This window comes from Marmota monax, unplaced genomic scaffold (assembly GCF_021218885.2).
Source record: "Marmota monax isolate L192 unplaced genomic scaffold, Marmota_monax_Labrador192_F-V1.1 WCK01_AAM20220418_F8-fsc00251, whole genome shotgun sequence".
Taxonomy (NCBI): Eukaryota; Metazoa; Chordata; class Mammalia; order Rodentia; family Sciuridae; genus Marmota; species Marmota monax.
The window spans coordinates 558,440-581,376 of NW_026694546.1; the positions used below are offsets into that span (position 1 = coordinate 558,440).

Below are 22,937 nucleotides of genomic sequence, written 5' to 3' on the forward strand. Positions count from 1 at the left end.
ATTTTAGATGTGGAACTTTTTATCTATGTGAACTTGGGGAAATTATTCAATCTTTTAAGGCCTCCAGCTAATCTGAAAATAGTAGATATTGGGGTTCTTCCACAGTGAATGAGTTGTCATGATAAAGTACTATTGTTAGTACAGTACCAGAGAAATGGTGCATTTTTGCAATTATACATTAACAATTAAAAAAAATCATCTTCTGTTGCTAATTTGTGTTAAAGGTACAGATGTAGACAGAATGTCCATAGATAAGAACCGATTTCAGAAGTGATGTTCATGCTTTCCTAGTAGCTTAATGATTGTTGCTGAAAATATAATGTACCTGAGATTATTAATTTGCCTTTAGCAAAACTTGTAGTTTGAAATTCTCTTTTTTCATAATATTCAAAGGTCACTTACCAGAATACATAAGAACCATTTTGTAAGAGGTCCTCACAAACAACAACAAAAAAACCATAACAAATATGCACCCGAACTTTAAAAAAAAAGAGTTCCTTACAGCTAATAGAAAATTTATCTCTAAGTGTGGTTTATAACTTTTTTCAATCAGTAGTATTTAAAAATTTTCCATATTCTACTCTAGGCCTCAAGATGCTGAGAGAGAACAAAAGATACCTTCCTGATGTGGGAAACTGGGCATTCTGACATCACCAAGGAAATTGTGCACACAGTAAATAGGAAGAAACAAGACAGGAACAAATATGCACAGAATGGCTTTTATTTTTGAGTTAAGCAATTATGGATTCATGCCATATTAGTATTCCAAAATACAGCCTAAATCCATGACAACAACTAGCCACCATGTTCAAATTCACTTTATTTTTGTTAAACATGATATCCTTTTTTGGATAGCTGACTGAATTATAGTTGTTTTTCCGTGTTATCTGCTGAATAAGATTTGATGCCTTGTTGCTCAACTCCTTGTGCCATTCATGGAACTATCATATCATCCAAGATGCAACGATCGGAACATCAAATAGTAGCTTATCCATCACAATATGCTATAGCAATACACCTAAAGATATATGTTCTTGACTTGGTGCAATGGCTCAGCAATTTCCTCAAGAAACTAGGCTGTTTTTTCCACTCTGCCTTCCTCAGCATATTTTCTGTCTTCATGATCGTTACCGAATAGTTGGAAGAAGGCTGTCTCAGCTCCAGGAATTGCATTCTCAGCTTTTCTTCCTGAGAAAAGAAGAGGAAAGTCAGAGAAAGTACCTCCCTTCATAGTCCAGTTCTTTCAGTGATAAACAAAACCATTGCCTAAAACTTCTCCAGCAGGCTTTTCTCTCTCAAGACAGAATGGAGTAATATAACCAGCCCTACTATAAGAACTCTGGGAAAGTGTGTAGGCAGGTAAATTAGAATGAGATTGTGCTGATTGACCTAAAGCAGCATGATTCATCTCCCAGGATCGGGTATTTTGTTTCCCTTAACAAGGTCTGTTTATTGAAAAGGCAGAAAACTATGGTAGTGAATAGAACTTGCTAGAGTGCATTTTCTTTTTTTTTTTATATTTTATCTTTTATTTCTTATTACATTTATTTTGTTTAAGCACTAGTATGTAATTACAAACTTTCAAGCCTTCATAATATATTATATACATTTCAAATTTTATGTTTGATTTATTTCCAATAAATAGTTGTAGTTTCATGGATAATTTAAGGTATAAAACTGTAGAAATTTATTCAAATTTGCTTTAGAAGTTAGAGATTTTAAGTCTCATAAGATAAAAATACATTTTTTTATTACCTCTATGGTGATTTTTAAAAATAATCTTGGTCAAGATTTCTGCAAAACACCAAATCAAGCACATAGCAATTTTTTTAGTAGGCAAAGAAAGTTGAAATATTAGCATTTGCCAGTCTTACTTTCAATGATGTTTCTTATGATCATGAATTATAAATAAATAACAATGAAAGTATATTTAGTCATTGTGTGTGTGTAGCTAGAGTGCATTTTCTTGTTGCCATTTCTTTTTCTGTATTCTGAACTGTACTTCTCACTTTTGGCATCTCAAGACTCATGTATGGAATTGAGCTCTGGAGAGTAACAATGGAAAATGGCAGCTGGAGGAGACAGCAGAGGTATAATAATGCCTGAAGTGACCTTGGACTAGGATTCTATCCTGATGTTATCAGTCACTTCCAAGGAACTATTAGGAGATCTGAGGAACTGACTTACATTACTCAAATTCACAGAACACTGACTGCAAAATCTAATCTGTACACTTAAGGTGGAACATCTATTCAAGAAGAATTCACATTAGTTATCTCCCCGGCCTTCAAGTCTGCCCTCTGATGCTGTACTTGGACTTGGGAGTGTACAAGCCATTGTGCTGCAGCCTTACTGGCTGGCAATGCCAATCAGGGTTGTGATACTGCAATATGAGGACAGGGGCAAGGGACTTTTCCACCTGTTTCCCATCTGCCTGTAAATTCTGTGAGAACTATTCCAATACTTCTTTGCTCTCTACCAGCAGAAAGCCCTGCTTATAGCAGTCATAGAATCAACATGATTAGTTCTCATTAATATCTTTGTTCCTAACTTTTTACTATTATATTTCTCTTTGGGAAAGAGGGACATCCTTATCCTAGAGAAACTTAAGTAGAGTATGATGAACAATTGTAGTGAATAATGAGGATAAGGGGAGTTAGGTGATCTTTAAAAATTATTTCTATGAAATACAATGATTGCTGTTTTCCACATCAGATTTTGTGTGATCCCCTCATCCCTAAATAGCATAGGAGGGACCTACAAAGCCATTTAAAAAAAATATTTTTTTTGTTGCACATGGACACAATGCCTTTATTTTGTTTAATTATTTTTATGTGGTGCTGAGGTTTGAACCCAGTGCCTCACACATGCCAGGCAAGTGCTCTACCACTGAGCCAAAACCCCAGCCCACAAAGCCATTTTTAAAAGCTATGAGTTAACCACATTAACTCATTTAACTTTGCTGTTCATCTATATTTACATTAATAGTATACTGGTGTAGATTAAATAGTACTGCAAGTGACAAAAAACCCCAATTACTCTGTATTAGTTAGAAATTATTTCTCCTTCACCTAACCAACCCAAGGCTCATATGGCAGCTTCATAAGTTGTTGTTCTCCAGGCTCTGCACATCTTCTTGCTTTGCTGAACCTCCTCATGGTACAAGATGTTGTTCAAAATCGAGCCACTTCATCTGCATGCCAGCCAGCATGGAAGGACTTGCACTTTCCTATCAAGAACAAACAGAAGTCAAAACACATCTCTTCTAATTGTATCCCATTGTTCAGAATTAGTCACAACGTCAAATCAGGCTGCAAGGTAGGCTGAGGAGTCTTTATTCAGGACAATCCAGTCATGTCTTCTAATCTGCATAAGGGATGAATAGTTATTGGTAGAGGATAAACAGGTTGTTCAACAGAATTGTCACCTCGTTTTTCCTTACTTCTTTCTTAGATTTGTTTTTGTTTTTAAAATAATAGCATTAATGAGAAAGTTCACACTCTACACAATTTACCTATTAAAAGTGCATAACTCAACGTTTTTAGTACATTCAGTTATATAACCATCATACCATCAATTTAGGAACATTTTCATCCTCTTCCTTAGCAATTATTCCTCTTTTCCCTCTACTATTTCTTTTGGCCCTAGACAATCATTAATCTGTCTTTATGAATTTGAGTATTATGGACATTTCGTATAAATTGACCCCTCCAATATATGGTCTTTTGTGACTGTCTTTTTTCACTTAGTATAGTTTTCACAGTTCACTAATTTTGTAGCAAGTATTAGTATTTTATCTTCACTTTAATAGCAGGCCATCATATGGATATACCACATTTTATAAATGAAGGAGGAATTAGCTGATGGACACTTGCATTGTGTGCACTTTGAGGATATTATGAATAACAATGCTATGAAATCTATACCCAAATTTTTGCGTGGATACATGTATTCATTCTTCTTGGGCACATTCCTGGGACAGGAATTGCTGGGTCACATGGTTACCCTATGACTAACCTATTGAGGATCAGCAAAATTGTTTTCTAAAATGGCTACATCATTTTATATTCCCATCAGCAATATGTGAGGGTTCCAATTTCTTCACATCCTTACCAACAATTGTTATTTTTTCACTTTTTTGGTTCTAGTCATCCTAGTGGTGTAAAGTGGTATCACTAGGTTCTTATGTTTTATAACACAAAATCTAAGAAAATATGAGATGGGGAAAACATTGACCTATATGTTTAGAGTCCCAATTCCCTTGCTTAGAGTGAATCACTTACCCTTTCTCAACCTCAGTTTCTTCTATGAAAACGTCAAGCTGCATGGATATCTGAGATCTATCTGCAAAAATTTTATTCATCTAGGATGACTGAAGGACAGACTTAACTACAGCATTTTCTAAGAAAACTTTCCAGGAAATGTAGGTTTAATTAAGCAAAAAAAAAAAAAAAAAAACTGGTTCATTTTAGAATAAGAAAAAATTATCAATATGAACATATTTCAATCCTCAAGATTATTTGTACACAGTTGGGCATGGTGGCACATGCCTGTAATCCTGACTGCCTGGGAGGCTGAGGCAGAAGGACTGGAAGTTCAAGGACAATCTCAGCAACTCAGTGGAGACCCTGTGTCAAGATAAAAAAGAAAAAGGGTTGGGGATGTAGCTCAGTGGTAGAAAACTTCCAGGTTCAATTCCAAGTCAAAAGAAAAAGTATATATACTTTTATAAAGCTCAGTTATCTATTTCTCTCTTGCTTTACAAGAACTGACTTAGGTACTTTTACTTATGAAACCCCAACATGATAAACCTATGGGGGGCTGCTGCAAAATTTGATTGAGCAAATCACAATACTTAAGATAATAACAATTTATGAGTGTCTGTGAGCAATAGGAGCCTGGGTACCCGTATGAAAGACACTGTGTAATTCTCTGGAACACCTGACAAGTGTGTATATAATATATATATATATATATATATATATATATATATATATATATATATATATATATATTATATATATATATATATAGTGATGATTCAGTTCCCTTAATGTGAACCTCGAGTGCATCCGGCCTCACATCTGACAGCGAACGTGGTACAGCTGTCTGAAACCCAGCAGACAGGAAGGCGGAGGCGTCGCCGCACGAACTTGTATTCGCGGCGCCCGGGTCCACAGGAAGTGTCCTAACCATACATTTAAACTGCCTTCGAGGAGGCCGCGGACAAGCCCTGCCCATCGCACCTGGTCACCGAGGGTAACCTCAGGTCGCGGGATGCCTGCTAGATTCCGGCATGGAGCCGCTGTCCGCTGCTTTTACTGGATAAGCGATGCAGGCTGCTTCTCGCATTTCCCGAATGCATCTCGGGCACTCGACCCTTCATCCCTGCCGGGGTCCAGATCACCAGCCCAGATCACCCCCGCAGCTACCAAGCTTTACCCGCAGAGCCCGCCCGCCGGAAGTGACGAGCCGGAAGTCCCTGCTCCCACAGGGGGCGGGCAAACAAGATGGCGGCGCCCAGCAGCCGGTGAGGAGAGAGGACACGGGGATCCCGGGGAGCGGCCAGAATCGTGCGTTATGGCCGCATCCCCGCACGCTTTCTCCTCATGCCTCCTGACAGGTAGTATACCCCACCTTGGGAAAATTCTCTCTTTTCTTTTTAATTTTGCCCACGTGCGAGGCTGTAGCTCTGGCCGGCTGCAACCTTGGGAGCCCTTGGCTAAGTCGGCTGGTTCACTGTGAGGAGGAAGTGACCTTGGGAATAGCCTAGCATGAAGAGGTCACAGACCTGTGAACCAGCCTGGCGCTGTGGCCCCAGTGGTCCACACCGTGTGCTCCATCCTCCTCTCCTGGATGTGAGGGCAGAGTTAAATCTTAGGGTTCCACAAACCTCTTAGCATGCCAGAGCCTCAGGTCCCAGCTATAGGCTTGAAATGAGAAGGAAAGCACTTTGCTCCCACTCAGAAGCCCTGTTGTAACTTAAAGGGTCATGGTGATATCTGCAGACAGCAGGCCATAATCCCCTGGGACTTTTGGCTTTCTGCCCTCAGCGTGTCCCTCGTGTGATCAACCACTTTGAAAGACGTGTGACGAATGATGAAGTTTCAGTGCACTTTCCTCACTCTTTGCTAAGTTCTCTTCTCAAATGTCACCTTTTCAGAGAAGCCTGCCCTGACCATCCTATCTAAAATAGGGAATTCTGCCCTTCCTTTCTCATAACATCCTATTTATTTCATTATGGTTAACACAGTCCATAATTGCTTATATATAAGCTTATTTGCTGTTTCTCTCAACTAGATTATGAACTTCATTAAGATAGGAGGATGGGGACAGTGTATATCTGGTTCACTATGTGCTCAGAATAGTAGCTTGTGCTTTCAGAATCATTTGTGAATGAATGACATTTGCCCAGATGGAGAGTATAAAGAAAAGATTGGGGATTGTTTTGCCCACAGTGTTTTAGGATGATAACTATTGACTGTGTGGAGTGTGTGACCTGTGGTTCATATTAGAGACCAGATACTAGAAGCCAGGAATGGCCTGTTTGGGTTTTTTTGTTTTGTTTTGGTTTGGTTTTTTTGTAGTTATAGAGACTGGATGCCTTTATTTTATTTGTTTATTTTTATGTGGTGCTAAGGATCGAACCCAGTGCCTCACATGTGCTAGAGAAGCACTTTGCCACTGAGCTACAGCCCCAGCCCCAGGAATGGCCTTTTGGTCACTCTTCAGAAACTTTTCAGGTCTCACCTAGCACACACAAACTGTCTGAGTTGTTTTGTGACTCAGTGAAATTCCTTTCTTCTTTTTTATAATGTAATTTTATGGGTCTCTTCTAATTTGTGTGATCTCTGAGCAAGTCATTGGACTTTTCTGGAATTGAGTTTGCTCAGTTTATAAAATGAAATAATTGAACTAGATGATCTCAAAAGTTGCTTCTGGCTCATAAAGAGAGGACAGAGTAGAAAGGTGTGTAGATGAAAGAAAGTTGTCCAGAGTTTAATTGTTGAAAGCTGGGGTATAAGTAATGGATGGAGGTGTGGGGGTGTGGTCATTGAACTCTTCTACTTATGACTACCGTTTTCCATAATGAAAAGTTTTGTGTTTTTAAAGCACTATATTTCTTTTTAAAATCATGTATTTATTACTTCTACCACCTCTGATTGTGAGTGTTCTTTAATTCTAACCTGGGTAGTCATTCTTGGAAATCTCATCCCTAGTTAGTACTTGAGTTATCCCCTGTGTGGAGGATTCTCCAATGTCATACCTCAGACTAGCTGTTTTTCTGCCTTTCCTGTAGAGCAGTTCCACTTAATTGCCTACAACTTCCCACCCCTGTCCCAGTCCAGTGAATGGACTGCATGTGGCCCACATAGTTTGTTGCCAGATCAGTCTTTCGATGGTGTTGGTGTAGAAGGAATTAATAGCTTACTTTCTGAAACTGAATGTGTGACCAATAAATCTAATAGTAAGTGGTCTCCATGACTTACTGTGATCCACTTGGAAGAGACCTTGATGGGAAGAGGTGGCAGAGAAAGTAAACTAGGACTGTTTTAGATACCTAGTAATCCAATAGTTGTGTCTGATTTTGCTTATAAATTTCAAAGTATTTTATAACTATTAAAAATATTTTAGGGTCTTTTAGCTGTTGTCTTATCTAGTTTTAAAAGCTCTACAAATATGATTCAGTGTTGATGGTAAATAGTGGTTATGGTCACATATTTCCAGTCCTGTGTATTTTAAAACCTACTTTAGCTTACCCAAAGGCTGAAATATTTATTTTCTAGGTACTGATTCAGAGAAATTAACATATTTTGCCTAAAGAAATTGTTTTCATTATTTATAAGTATAGTTTCCTAGCTGTTTTTTCTTCTTATTCTGTAAAATCTCAGCTTGGCCCACTTACTCTTGAAAGATATTTTTCAAAGGTGGTTCCAAACATATTTCTGTGTGTAGAAAATATGCATGTCATAATTAACTACAGTTTGAGAATATGATTTTAGTGAATAAGTGACTAACCTCTAGTCTAAGATAATTGCCATGTATTTCAAGGGTAGTGTTAGTTCTCCTTCCCACAATATAGGAAGGTCATGTGGGCTATCAAGTCATCTGCAGAGAGCAATTGCAAGCAAGGAAACAATATAAAGTTGAACAAATGCTAAAGTGTGTGTGTTTAGTGAAAGGTCATGAGACAACAACATTACTTTGGTGAGTTGTCTATACAGATTTGGGTGAGTAATATGTATTATCGGCTTCAGGAAGAAAACTTCAGTTTTATGGAACATGGAGGCAGGATGACTGGCTTGACTCCTATTACCATTACTATGGTTCATATGTGAGATTATAGTGATCTATATCAGTAGGAGTGAAAAGGAGTGGATAGATTTTACCTATATTTCAGAGCTGAATGTACTTGATGATTACTAGATGATAAAGGAAGAGTTAAGGAGATCCTAAAATCTTAAATAGCTAATGGTTTTCTCTGCAGTACAGAATAGAGTTAAAAAGGGTGAGAATAAAGTATTCTCAAAGATATATTGTTATCCATCCATATGGAGATACCAAGAGCAGTTGAATATAGACCTAATGACTCTAGAAATGGGTTGAAAGTGAACAATTACCCATTTGCTTAGGGATCATATTTATTGTTCAGAACAATGGGAACACAACTCCTTTAAAGCGTTAGACCCAAAAAGAGGAGACACCTAAGAAACTATGAAGCAGAAAGCAGAAGACCAAGAACCTTTGGTGTCATGGAAGTCATTGAAGGAGAGACTGAAAAAGAAAGAGAAAAACTGTGGTGTTGTACAGATTGTTAAGATTGTACAGATTGAATGGAATGAGGCCTAAGCCAGAAGTATCACATTTGTTGATTTGAGAGGAGATGGAGTAGAATGATTAAAAGCCAAGTTCAGATATAACCAGAATAGTTTATTCCTAACTCCATAGATAGAGTCCTATTTTATTGAGAACTATTTCTTCTTCCTAGAGGAAGAAATAGAAGAAGAAATAGTTCACTTACCTTAAGTGAACAAAATATTAACCTGAAATATGTATGTTCCAACTTATTGTCATTTATTGAGAAAAATAGTGTTATTCATTTTCTACTTTTTTTTTTAAATGGTTGTATTGGTTGTTTTATTTTTTTATTTTTGGGGGTACTGGGGGTTGAACTCAGGGCCACTCAACCACTGAGCCACATCTCCAACCCTTTTTTGCATTAATTAGAGACAGGGTCTTGTTGAGTTGCTAAGTGCCTCACTAAGTTGCTGAGACTGGCTTTGAACTCGAGATCCTCCTGTCTCAGCCTCCTGAGCCATTGGGATTACACGCATGCATCACCATGCCTGGATGGTTGTTCTATATTCTTCAAAAGATCTATAGTGGCCATTTTAGCATTTACTATAATAAAAGCATAATGATTCGAATATGAAAAATTTCCCAGGTTCTCCTGATGAATTATGTTGACTTAAACCACTAGAAGGCTAATAAATTACATTCATTCACAACTCCGGATTAGAAAATTTCAGAGCTCTGACCTGTCATATAGTAAGCACTTACTTTGACTTGCTTTGCTATTGGGCAGGTGTAGTTATCATTTGGTGAGAAATATTAATCATGCTACCATTTCTTCTTCCTCTTTCTCTATTTTAGGTTGGGTAGGAGGATGTGTCTGGTATCTAGAAAGAAAAGCTGTGCAAGAATCCCCTCACAAGTTTATGCGCCTTTTCAGGAATGTCAATAAGCAGTGGATTACATTTCAGCACTTTAACTTCCTCAGACGCATGGTATGTTTCTCAGTCTAGTGCTTTCTGCCTATATACTTTTTTCTGTATGAGGGAATTTCAGAAATTCCTATTATAAGAAAAGTTTTAGAAGTACTGTTTGAAAAAGACTTTTATTTAGTGTCCTCTTAAGTTTATCCAAAACTTTAATCTCTTGTTTTGATTATTCTTAACTGAAACCAGAATAACTCTGGCATTTGAGGTTAAAAGTATGATCTTGAACTTATTGATTAAGTTTGGAGAAAGATTGAAAACTTCTGGCATATTTCGACTGGGCTAAAATTAGGAAAAGCTGAACTTTTATGATCTATCTTTTTAAATTCTTTGAAGTTCTGTAAGTACATAAGTAATACAGAAATGATTATTTTAACAACATGGTCTTCTTATTTTCTTAAATCAGCAGTGCATTTGAAAGTCTTTTTAACACATAGATTTCTGAATAGACTCAAATAAATTTTGTAATTTGTGGGGCATTTTATAATGGGCAATGATAACTTATCTCAATCCTCTTGTATTCAAATATATATAATGCCTAAAAAAACAACTCTGAATTCACTCATCAGTTGTAGGTCATATCTAAGGCTGACATTTGTAATTTCAAGTCATTCTGACATAATGAAAAAGACATTTAACTAGTTACCCTCTGAGGTAGTTCCTCATCCCAGAGCTACTTATATCTGGTTATTAGCTCTTGGTTTTGTCAATTTCAGAACCTTAGTGTCCTCATATGTAAATTAAAAAGAGAGATTAATATAATTAATCTTCTTTAGCAACTTTTAAGAAGATTAAATGAGATATGTGAACTATGGAGCACCTCACAAATTTAGTTTTAAACTACTGATGGAAGATGCTAGTAAACAACCATTTAAAAGTATTATAAGGCTTAGTTTTAGAGTAACATATGAGTTTGTTTGTTTCTTTTGGTTTAGTATGTGACGCAGCTGAATAGAAGCCTCAACCAGCAAGTAAAACCTAAGCCAGAACCAGTAGCATCTCCTTTCCTTGAAAAAATATCGTCAGGTCAAGCCAAAGCAGAAATATATGAGATGAGATCTCTTTCAACCCCCAGCCTGCCTTTGTCTAGAAACCCAAGTGAAAAGCAACTAATAGAACTAGAGTCTGCCTCCATCGTTGAAAGCCCAACAGATGTGGGAAAAGAGGAAAAGCAGTGGAAAGAGATGAAACTGCATGTGGATGATTTGCCAGGGATTTTGGCTCGCCTCTCCAAGATCAAACTCACAGGTACTTGGTTTTTCTGATGTGAACACCTACTTGCAGCTTTATTTTAATTAAAGAGCTAATTTATTTATTGTTCCCAAGTAGCTTGAAACTGTAAATCCTTTATTAGTATTTTTCTTCTCTTCAACTTTATTAGGATTCAGAATCATTGTTTTTTGCATTCTGTTTACACAGAATTGTAAATAGTATCACACTAGAATTGTTGTATTAAAACTAATCTTTCATTTATAATTAGAATGTTTACCTGCTTTTTCTTTGCCTTTAATGTTTGTATACCTACCACATTTTTAAAATGCAGTATTTGAGTTCTAGAATAAAAAAAAAAAAATTGAGTTGCTGGGCTTCGTGTGAATCCACAATGGCTACCTGGACTCCCAGATCACTTCTATGTTTTGCTCCTTGGAGTGCCCCTGAGACTGTCCCATGGGCACAGGGGTAGGGACTGCTTTGCTGAAAGGAGGTTGGGAACCACTGGTTTGTTTATTTGTTTGGCTCATGCTAACACATTGAACCAATTTTTTTTTTTTGTCTATAGTTGGATATTAACCCATAATTATGTCCTTTGGATGTGACAACAACCTTGTGAATCAGGACAAGCATTATTATTCTCATTTTATAGCTCACCTTTTACATTACCTATTTGTGCTAACCCTGTTTGGGTAGTATGTCCTGAATCACTCTCAGATGATGAGGTTAAACCAAGTACTATTGAAGGACAGAAAGTGCTAAGTGATGTTATGGAGTCAGATGAACCGATGAGACAGGGAAGCTTTTGAAAGTAGAGAAGTATCAGGGAAAGATTGATGTTGTTCACTTGTCTTTGAAAATTCAGAGTGAAAAGAGGTAAGCCAGACAATTTCCTCCAAGAGTACCCAACTTCGCTTAATGAAAATATTTTTGGAGCGATGATAAATAGACATAGGGGGAGTTTGATGAAGGAGCTGAAGAATTTAGTAACTCTAAAGAGACTTGCATAGTGTAACTCTAGAGAGACTGATTCTACAGGTATCCTTGAAAACATATCTTTGTGCTTTATGCTAACTAGGCAAGAAATCACATTTCTAAAGAAGTTAATTTTTTGTTATTACACAAGTGGTCGGGGTGTCATGTTGTTAACATATTAAGAATGACCAGAGATATGGTCATATGGATGTCACTCAAGAAATGAGGCCTCTCAGTCTAATCCTTTGCTCTAGTCAAACATCTGTTACCAAGAGAATCTTTTGTAATACGTATAAGATTTGCTTTCTTATCTTCATTTCCTAAGCCATCATTCCTAGTTCAAGTCCCAAAGAAATGGAGACATTGTTTTTTTGCAGTAGCTCCTAACTGTCCTCTCTACTTTTATTCCCTGCTTCCCTCTCCCCAATGTGGCAGTTCATGCTACTCAGAGCTGCCAGACTAGCTTTGCCAAAATATTGCTTTCAGTTTTCCTGACTTCCACTCATCTACTCTTTTTCCATATTGCCTCCTGCCTCAGCTGCCTGGTTTTAAAGGAACATTGTAATCTGGAATGGTTAAACTCTTCCCCACAATCATACCTTTCCCTTTCTCCATCTTCTACCCTGTGACTAGGGTCAATCCTTTCACCTATACTTGTTCTCCCTGTCTGTGGAAGACTGGCTTGCCTGTCTTATATCCAGTCAGATCCTCTCAACCTCTTCAGTAAACTGGTTTTGGGCCTCAGTCTTGAGTTCTGATCCTGGCTGTGATATTTACTAGTCAGTGAGACTTTGGGCAGTTCCTTAACTTTATTGATACTATTTCCACATCTGTATATTAGGAATGATAACAGTGGTTTAGGAATGAAATCACATAATGCATCTAAACTCCCAACAGCATGCCTGAAGCGAGGGAGCCACTGAAAGGTTAATTGGCAGATGATTACAGATGTCTGTTTGATTGTTTAAGATACATCGTTTCTACCTGTACAGGGGCTTGAGGGAAATGAGCATTACCTAGGAAGGGAAATTAAGGAGGGGAATTTTAAGCAGTGACTGAAGCCTTTATAAAGGCAAAGAAGCCAGTTCATCCTGGCATGTTTAGGGAATAGCAGTATGACTTTGAGTAACATAGTATGGCTTAAGTGTCACACAGGAGAGGTACTTACTGAGATTGAAGAGTTAGGCAGAGGTCATGTTGAGAGTTGGGCTATTATACCACAGCAGTGGAAAGTTCTGGAAGGTTTTTTTTTTTTTTTTTTTTTTTTTTGAGGAATATGATCACTTTATGGTTTTCCTTATTTATATTTTAAGTGTCTTAATTACTGTTAAATTAATATAGGTATGTTATTTTAAAAAAAGTTTAAATATACATCTTAAACTGAAAAAGTGCCTTTTCTGAAAAACTACTTGAAATATAGCCTTTTCTTTATATATACAGATATAGATATAATTGTTTTCTTTAACAGAAATAGTAGGATCATTTGCTTTCTCTCCCTTTTTCCATATATTTACATATAGTTGTGTAACTTGCAATTATCTTGTAAACATAGCTTTCACTGACAGTATTCACCTCACAGCATACTGTTCCTTTAATGGATCTGCCACTCTTTAAGTATTCCTTTACAGGTAAGTATTTAGGTTATTGCTAACTTTTTGCAATTAAAAACAATTATTTGATTAACTGTGTTCCCATAAGTCTCTGCATGAGTACATGACATTATCTGTAAGATAAGTGTGTAAGAATACAGTGGCTAACTTTAAACATTTTAATTTTTGATGTCAACCAATTTGTTTCTGTCTCACTCTACTCCTACATGTAGTCTTTACCATTTTTGCCAGTTTGTTCATTGAAAGATTTTTGTAAATTTTCATTGAGTAGGTTTTTGTGGGATTTATCATCTTTTTCTCTTATTTTGATCAGGTATATTTTTTTCTTCTGTTGTTTGCCTCTTGTATCTTTGATATCCCTTATATTCTTAATTATTTCTAATAATTAAATCAATAATAAATTTAAAACACCCAACACCATGCCTAACAGCATGGGAGGCACTGATAGGTTCATTTCCAACTAATTGCAAGTAAATAAAGAAAATTAACATTTTATCCATCACATTCATTAAAAATATTCCTTTTATACCATTTTCTTTTTCTTTAGTTGTGGTATTTTGTTGTTTTATTTTACTTCCCCACTGATTTTTTAACTTTTATGTATTCAAATTCATTGAGTCTTTTCATGCTGAGAAAATTTTACTATTGTGTAGTTACAAAAGCCTTCATTCATGTCTTCTTGTGCAATATTTGTATTTGTATATTCTCTAAGGTTTTGGGGCCATCTGGAATTTATTTCAGTAGAAGAAAGATGAAAACTTTTATATTAGTGCTATTGACCAAAGATCACCTATTTTATAAGTAAAGTTTTATTGGAACACAGGTATACCCACTCATACTATGCTGATACATGCTACTTTGACAGAATTGAGTGCTTGGGATAGAAACCTTATTACCTAGGAAGCCTGATGGATGGAGCAGTAAATTGTCCTAGGAGCCAGAGTTCCTGTGCTAGCTGAGTGACATTGAACAAGTTCTATGATCTCTTTGTGTCTTAGTTTACCTCTGTATAAAATAGGCATAATAGTAGTACTTACTTTGAAGTGTTGCTCTGAATATTAATTGAGTTCACATTTGCAAATTACATGCTTGGTGTATTAAGAGCTATACATACATTTCTTAAAAAATAAATGTGGTATTTGGTTGCCCCCATAAACATGTGAGTTTGCTTCCCCTCCTCTAGGAAAAAAAGTCTAGGCTTCTGGTATGGAAAACTTGGTGAATGGTGGTGTTGAGACTTAAGAATGTGACTATAGAAAGAAGAAACAGGTTTGAGGAAAAGATGATGGTTTCAATTGTGCGCAAGTGGAATTTGAGTTGCCACTGGCATATCTAGTGGGCAGGTTACTATGATGAACAGGAACTTGGGTAGAGCACTGGCCTGGGGGAACCAGGGATCATCAAATGGGGTTGGCAGTGAAGCCATGGGAGTGAATAAGGTTACTGAAGTGTGTACAGTATAGGTCAACATGTAGAGTTGAGGAGAGCAATGTATCAAAGGGCTTGTGTGTGTTCCTCTCTTAAGGTTTGGGTAAGGCTTATAAGGGAATCTGCAAAGAAATGAGTGGTCAGAGGAAAGAAAACAGGAAAGAGTCCTGCCACAGAAGCCATAAGAGTAGAACCTGAACTTAATAAAGGAAGTAATCTGCACTGTCAAATGCTAGAGGTCTGTTGAGAAGCCCAACTAGAAAATTACCACAGCTGACAATTAGGAAGTCAGTGTTGACTGATTGCCAAGTTAGGAAATAATTGTCACTCTTCTTTGAGTCATATGTGAGCTGCTTTAAATAGTTCACTTAATAATTAAAGTCTATTCCCATTTTGTTTATTTCATTAAGAACAGAAGAAAGTGTGAACTGATTTAAGATCAATGTTTCTTTTGGCCACATCTTGCTTTATACTTTTTGTTTTAGTCAGTTTTTTTGTTGCTGTGACCAAAACACTGGACAAGAGCAATGTAGAGGAGGAAAAGTTTAGTTTAGTTTACAGTTTCAGAGGTTCAGTGCAACTTCATAGCTCTGGGTCCAAGATGAGGCAGAAAATGATGGTGGAAGGGTATTGGAGAGGAAGGCAGCTCAGGACATGGCAACCAGAGAGCTCCTGCTCACCAAGGACAAAATATATACTCTAGATACACGCCCTGTGAACTACGTACTCTAGCCACCGTACCGGACCATATCCTTGGATTAATCCACTATTAAAGTTGTCATAATCTAATCATTTACCTCTGAACTTTCTTGCATTGTCTCACATGTAAGCTTTAGGAGGAATACCTCATATCTAAACTGTAACACTGGCTTTGGTTGTATGGTTGTTGTTTTTTTTTTTTTTTAAGTTTTCTTTTTTAAAATATTTTTTAGTTGTAGATGGACAATACCTTTATTTATTTATCTTTATGTGGTGCTGAGGATCAAACCAAGTGCCTCACCTGTGCTATGCGAGTGCTTTTTCCACTGAGCCACAACTCCAGCCCCTATTGTTTTTCCTTTTATGTGGTTTATATGGTTGAATATCTGAATTGGCATTTCAGTTTTTGATTTGTAAAATATGGTTTCAGAGGTTGGTGGAATGAGATATACCCTATATATGTATGATTATACTACCTGTATGATTCTGTACCACGTACAGCCAGAGAAAGGAAAAGTTTCCATTTGTGTACAGATTGTTAAAATGCATTCTACTGTCAGTATAACTAGAACAAATTTTAAAAACATGGTGTCAGAAATCTCAAGCAGTTATGAAGTTAATCATTTAATAATCTTACTGTTGCTGGGTGCAGTGGCTCATGCCTGTAATCCCAGTGGCTCAGGAGGCTGAGGCAGGAGGATCATGAGCTCAGAGCCAGCCTCAGTAACGACAAGGTGCTAAGCAAATCAGGGAGACCCTGTCTCTAAATAAAAACAAAATAGGGGTGGTGTTGTGGCTCAGTGGTTGAGTTCAATCCCTTGTAACCTCCTCCCCACCCAAATAGTAATCATACTGTTTTGTATAGTGTGTATTAACTCATTGGTTCCCAAATGTTAGTGCAGAAAGGAGCACTTGTGGTGTGCTTGTTAAAATGGTGATTCTGGCCACTATCCCCAAAATTCACCTAGGGCAGGCTAGGACCCAGAGATCTGCATGTTTGACAGAATACAAAATGATTCTGATGTTTGTGGTCCCAGACACTTCCAAAAACTGAAGGAGGCATGATAGGCAGTCAATAGCAGTCCCAGACCCAGTCATCTGTCTGGATTGGAGAAAACTCACCTAGTGAGAGCAGCAGTAGTTGGTTAGTCCAGCTGGAAGTAGGAAAAGGCAGCTGGGCAGAATATGAACCACATAACAGGCATACAAAAGCAAGATACAGCCAGAGAAAAAGGGAACCACAGCTTTACCTGCATCCACAGATGGAACAGTCCCAAGGCAGTAAATTTACCCTTGTATGATTTTATATATTCCATGCCCCAGGTTTCTAAATGTACTAATTGAATTAAAGTCATTTCCTTCTGCTTATTCCATTTGAAGAAGCAGCACCCTTTGGGTGACCCCTACCCACTTCTCTGACCTTTTTCCTCCCTATTAATTTATTACTTGAATTCACATGTCTTGGTGTCAGCAGGATTTTTTCTTTAAGAAAATCCCTGATATCCATGAATTGATTTCTTTTGGACTCTTAACATCTTGGGCAATTCATTTAGAGCTAATGATAGCCAGGACAGAAATATCTGAGAGTCAGTGATCACTTTTATAGAACTAGTCTCTCCTTGCTCCTTTTGTTTATAGCAGTAATATACCAAGGATAATTAAATGTAGAATAAGGAAGGGCCATATAGTGATCATCCTTACATTTCCTTTGTAAGATAGCTGGGGAGCAGCTGCCTGAAGCCTTGGCACTTAGGCCAGGATACCAGCCAAACATTTGCTGGTGTGAATGTCATTTAAAGATTTTTTTTTCTATGAAAGGAAGTAAGACTGAGTTTATAAAGAAGGAATAATATGTCTCCCTTGAGTTTCTCTTGCCAATTGAGTTATTTACAATCTGCTTTTGGAGTTTGTTGCATGGACCACACTAGGGTAAGGAAATTTTATTTGGATTAGGATCATAAGAGGCTTTGGTGACTCAACAGAGTTCATACTTAATATAGGTCAATAAAAAGCAGAACATTTTTCCTGACTAACATCTGTGCTGAAAAGTTACAACACATTTCCTGAGACCAGAACACTAAAATAGATGTTTATTGGAACCAATAGATTATACTGTTGATGGAACTGGTATAAACTGTAGTGTATGCATGTATAGATCTTTTTTTTCTCCTAGAATCTAGAATACTGTCCTTTATTAAAAGAAAAAGATCAAGAAGAAAGGGTGCAAGATTTATTTTAGGTTGCTGGCTTAATTTTTAAAAGCCATGTCACTGTAATATTCATTTATTATGTAGTTGTATCAAGGGCTTTTGCACATTTTATAAAAGTATTAATTGAATAGAATTATGATGATTTCTTGAAGTTTATATTTGGAAATAATTACCTTAATGATATCTTACAAAATATTATAGTATAATTATATATCTATTAGTCTTTTTATTTTATTTTATTTTTAGTTATTTTTAATTGGTGCTTAATAGATACGCATAATGGTGCAATTCACTGTGGTATATTTATACATGCACTCAGTGTAATTTTGTCAGATTCATTCTGCATTTCCTCCCCTTCCCTGTCTGTCCTCTCAATCTCCTTCTGCTCCATTGATCTTGCCTCTCTTTATATTTGACCCCCTTTTTTTCTTTATTTTGCTCTAGCTTCTGCATATGAGAGAAAATACTTGACATTTTCTATTGTCTGAAACTTTAAAATCATGTCTATTATTTATTTTTGTGAATAAAATGAAAAATAGAAACAAAGAGAAGATTAAGAGCCCCGCTTAATTTCACCATGTCAAAATAATAACCATTTTTGAAAATTTGAATACATTTATTTAGTTTGTGGATTTTCTTCTATGCATATCATATTTTGTTTTTTAAATATGTGTAAGATAGTATAAATATTTTCTGTAACTTTTAAAAAGTAATGCTCTTTAATATGTTTTTGTAACTGTTAATTTTTTTAGTCAATGAGTCTATCCTATCTTGGGTGATTTTTTTTTTTTTTTTAATTTAAAGCAATATTTTTCTGAGGACAAAACCATAAAATAATGTACAAGAAGTCCCCAGTAGTTCATATAGTAACTAGACATTTTGCGTACAGTATTTCAGCTGTGCAGTCTGTGTTTTAATGTTAGTAGCACAGCCTTTGGGGTTAGACTGGCCGGGTTGGAATCTCTAGTATACAGTTTATTGACTTTATGATCACAGGCACATTTTTTCCCATGTCTCAAAGCCTCAGTGTCTTCATCAGTAAAGTGGGGATAATCCTACCTGAAAGAATTATTTTGAGAATTATAAGGAATAATTCAAGTAAATAATTTAGTACCATATCTAGTAAATTTTCAAGAAAGGTTAATCGTAATTATTATTAGATTATATTGTGCTATGTAACTGCAAATATAGTATCTTTTGTTTGATTTATAAAAAGGGGGTCATATTACAATCTGTTCACTTATTTGCCTTATTCCCTAAATAGTATACCAGAGACATATTTTATCAGTACAATTAAATATACTTTCTTTTTTTAAGGCAATAGTATTCCTTGTGTTAATTGTATTGAATTTATTGAACTGTTTCCCTTTGAATGGATATTCAAATAGTCTCTAATTTCTTGTTATTAAAAATAATATTTGTTAATATCATTATGCATGTATCTTTGTAAGTATTTCAAAGGCATAGAAGTGTGCCTTTGTTTATAATGATATATGGCATACATCTGCATAGTTATACCATAATTTATTTACTTCTATTGAGGTAGTTTTCATTTTATTATTACTTTTATAAATGGTGCTGTAATGAATATCTTTGAAGCAAATTTATGATGATTTTCCTAGGATAAGGACATACAAGTACCTTGCTGGGTCAGAGGATATCCCATGCTTTTTAAAGCTTTTCACTTTCATTGAGAGATTTCCCTCAATAAAGGTTTACCAGTTGTTGCTGCTACCAAAGCTTACCCACCATACCTATATCAGTGGATGCTAGATAATAGTGTATTTTTCTAAGTAACTACCAATTTGATATGTAAAAGTGATATTTTTCACATATCAACTTATTATTATTAATTTTATGTTTAAAAATATCTGTGAGGTTTTATATTATTTATCTGTTAATTATTTGTATTTCTTTTATGAATAGACTCTTTGCCTTCCAGACTTCTTCTCTGTTTGTCTTTCTGTCTTTATTGTTTATAAGGGTTTTTTGTTTTGTTTTGTTTTTCAGTCCTAGGGATTGAACTCAGGGCCCTATACATGCTTGACAAGTGCTCTACCACTGAGCTACATCCCAGCCCTTTTTATTTTTTATTTTGAAAGGGTCTTCCTAAATGGCCTGGAACTCCTACCCCAGCCTCCTGAGTAACTGGGATAATAGGCATGTGATACCACATGTAGCTGAGGGTTCTTTATATATTAAAGACTTGATTTTATTTATTTAATTTGTTGCATATGTCCTGTGTCTGATTTTTTGTTTGGTTCTTTTCATTTATCAGTGTTTTGAGGTGCAAAAGTTAATTTTACGTAACCAAATTTTGTTAATGTTTTTCCTTGGGTTTCTGATTTTTGTTGCATGCTTAGACTTTTCTACATGTGTATTTTATAATTAAATATCTATCTGTTTGTTAATCTGACATTTCTATGATTTCAAATTTGATGTTAAAATTATTTATAGAACGTATATTTTGGTTAGTAGTATAAAGTAGACATTGAACCACTTTTTACTAAGTTCTTAACTAGTGTTTGAGTATCCTGTTCACAAGTTTAAGAATTTATGAAGCTTTATCCCTGTAATTACCTCCTTTCCTAGCCAACCCCAAAGTATTCTGCTAGTATATTAATAGGAATTTCAGTGTTTACATACTGATGTGGGAATGATCTGAGCCTTTACCATATTATATCATGTTCATTTATTCAGATCATCTTTTATGCCCCTGAAGTTTTATAGTTTTCTTTAAATAGAAAAGTACATTTGCAAATAAATTGATTTGGGGAAAATTCAAAAAAAAAAATTTGTTTATTATTTGTTGAATTTTTCCTTTTTTTCCCCCCCTGAAATAATGATAAGGTTATCGCCCCCTGCCTTTTTTTTTTTGTTTTTTTTTTTGTATTAACACTAATTATTTCATTTTCTGGTAATTGCCTCTTTGTTACACTCTCTCTGCTTGCTTTCCTCTGTATAATTTTCCACTTCATTTGGAAAGGTCCTCTGAGATGTGTTATGTACAGCACTGATTTGATTTTTTGCTGTCTCCTTTTTATTACATCTCATGACTTTTAACATTCTACTAAGGCAGTTTTTCTTTCTTTACATTTTTCTTAAACAGATAAAGATCTGTTTTATATGGTTTGTTTTTTCTAGAGTGTAAAAATTTACTTTTTCTTATTCACCTGATACTCCCCGAGTGCCTGCTGTGTTTCAGTTATATTTCTAAGGTTGTGAACAGAATGAAGGGTGTATGGCTGATGTAAGCCACCTGCATGGATCTTTCTCTTCTGAGGAGATCTAGCAGTTTTATGGTGTATCATTTTCAAAAATACATTGAAACTTTTGCTTCCATACTCCTTTTTTTATTAATATTGTAAAATCTTGTATGTGAGTTTGCATTGATCCATTTTGCCTCTCATCTTTATCCATTCTTGAATGAAGGCAAGACTATTCCAGAAGGTAGTTAGACCCCCAGATGAATATAAGCCCCATGGAAATGGGGTATTTGGTGTGCTTGCATTGTTATGTTCTTCCTGCCTGTACCAGCTCCTGCACATAGTAGGAGTTCATTATACATAAATTGTGTGAATGCCTAGCAGTTTCACTTGGTGTCATTGGACTTTTCTCACATTTTAAGCTAAAAGAACAACCAGCAATGGAACTTTTTCTCAAAAAGATTTTTTCATCACATTTCTGAAACCACAGTGCCAGTATTCTTCTTCATTTGTTTTGTTGCCACTGTTTTTTGGTGGTTTGTTGCCACTGTTTTTTGGTGGGGCAGTGGTGGGATAGAACCCAAGCCCTCACACATTCTAGGTAGGTACTCTAGGCAAGTGCTGGGCTACACCCCAGACCCCAAGCCTCTGCCTCTACTCTGGGCATATGGAGTATCTGTGTCAACCTCTTCTCTGATGCCACTGCTTGCTGAGTTGGAAGAGTACCCCCACATGCCAAAGCCTGGTGCTAGTGTGTGTCCTGCTACATTGGATGAAGTACTCAGAAAAATGTTCTTCATTGTCTCAGTAAGAATTATGGCAAGGGGGGCCCTGTTTTCTTTTTAGTGTGACCACAGTAGCCCTTTCTAGTTGTGATGCAGATGTCTTTGAGTATTCCTGTACTGTGATGGCGGAAGGTCTTCTAATGGAGTCTCCCCCGCCCAGCCCATGGTCCATCCTCCCTCTGGCCTTGCTCCTCATCAGGAAGGAGAAAGGGGTATCATCAGGATAGCCTTTATTTACCATATTTATTCATTTCTTTATCAGTGGGTATTTAGTTAGTCTAATTTTTTGCTTTTCAAATAATGAAAGTAATGAGTCAGCTGTCTTATTTAAATCTCAATTGTACTAAATTTAACAACTGTTTCTTGAGGTTTTGAGTATACTCTCTTTATTCAGTTTATTGCTGATGCAGGTTTTTTCTCTTTACTTAATTTATTACTAATATAGGTTTTTCTCTGATTTTTGTTTTTATTCCACTATTTCAGTTAGTTTCTGGAAGGACTGAGGTTGTGGAGATGAATTAGCCAATGTTCCAACTTGATGAAAGATATATTTAGTTAGGCTGGTCTGTTTTCTGATCATTTAATTATTAATCATTTTCTTAAATTAATTGAACTAATGGTAAGTAGGGTAGTGTGATAGATGCTAGGGAAAGGTAACTATAAACTTCTCCTGAGAATGAGAAGTGTTTCGAACAAATTTTTGCATCATTAAAAAAGAGAGAGAGAAAAACTGGCTCAGTTTCATATGTAAGTGAAAACTTGAAAAACAGTAAACAGTAAATAGAGTTAATTTTTCTCACTGATTAAGTATTCTGAAGTTAAGAGTCTAGAGCTAGTACTTAAGGATGTCACCAGTGTACCTGGTACTTTCTTTCTCTCTGTCATCATGAGCTTGTGGTTTTTGTCCTTTAGACCACAAGATGGATTACCTACCTGCCCCCTGCCCCGCCCCACCATCCTAATGTTCTGTTACAGGCAGAAAGAAGGAAAGAGAAAAGAATGTGGAAAGGCAGGGACTTCCTTACACAAAAGA

The 22,937-nt window shown here is 36.1% G+C and overlaps 1 protein-coding gene and 1 long non-coding RNA gene across 2 annotated transcripts in view; one reads left to right on the forward strand and one right to left on the reverse strand.

Annotated features, from left to right (window-relative positions):
* Positions 1 to 705: 705 nt before the first annotated feature.
* On the reverse strand, positions 706 to 5,475 carry LOC124076661 (uncharacterized). Its single transcript, XR_009224584.1, has 4 exons — positions 5,247 to 5,475; positions 4,284 to 4,628; positions 3,072 to 3,229; positions 706 to 1,188 (listed from the first exon to the last, which is right to left on the reverse strand). It is a non-coding gene; the product is annotated as an uncharacterized LOC124076661 (long non-coding RNA).
* Positions 5,469 to 22,937, forward strand: part of LOC124076660 (protoheme IX farnesyltransferase, mitochondrial) — a 121,897-nt gene continuing 104,428 nt past the window's right edge. The window contains exons 1-3 of the mRNA XM_046420708.2: positions 5,469 to 5,623; positions 9,655 to 9,788; positions 10,715 to 11,027. Coding sequence (XP_046276664.1) covers positions 5,581 to 5,623; positions 9,655 to 9,788; positions 10,715 to 11,027 — 490 coding nt within the window. The 5' untranslated portion in view covers positions 5,469 to 5,580. The remainder of the gene's footprint in view (positions 5,624 to 9,654; positions 9,789 to 10,714; positions 11,028 to 22,937) is intronic.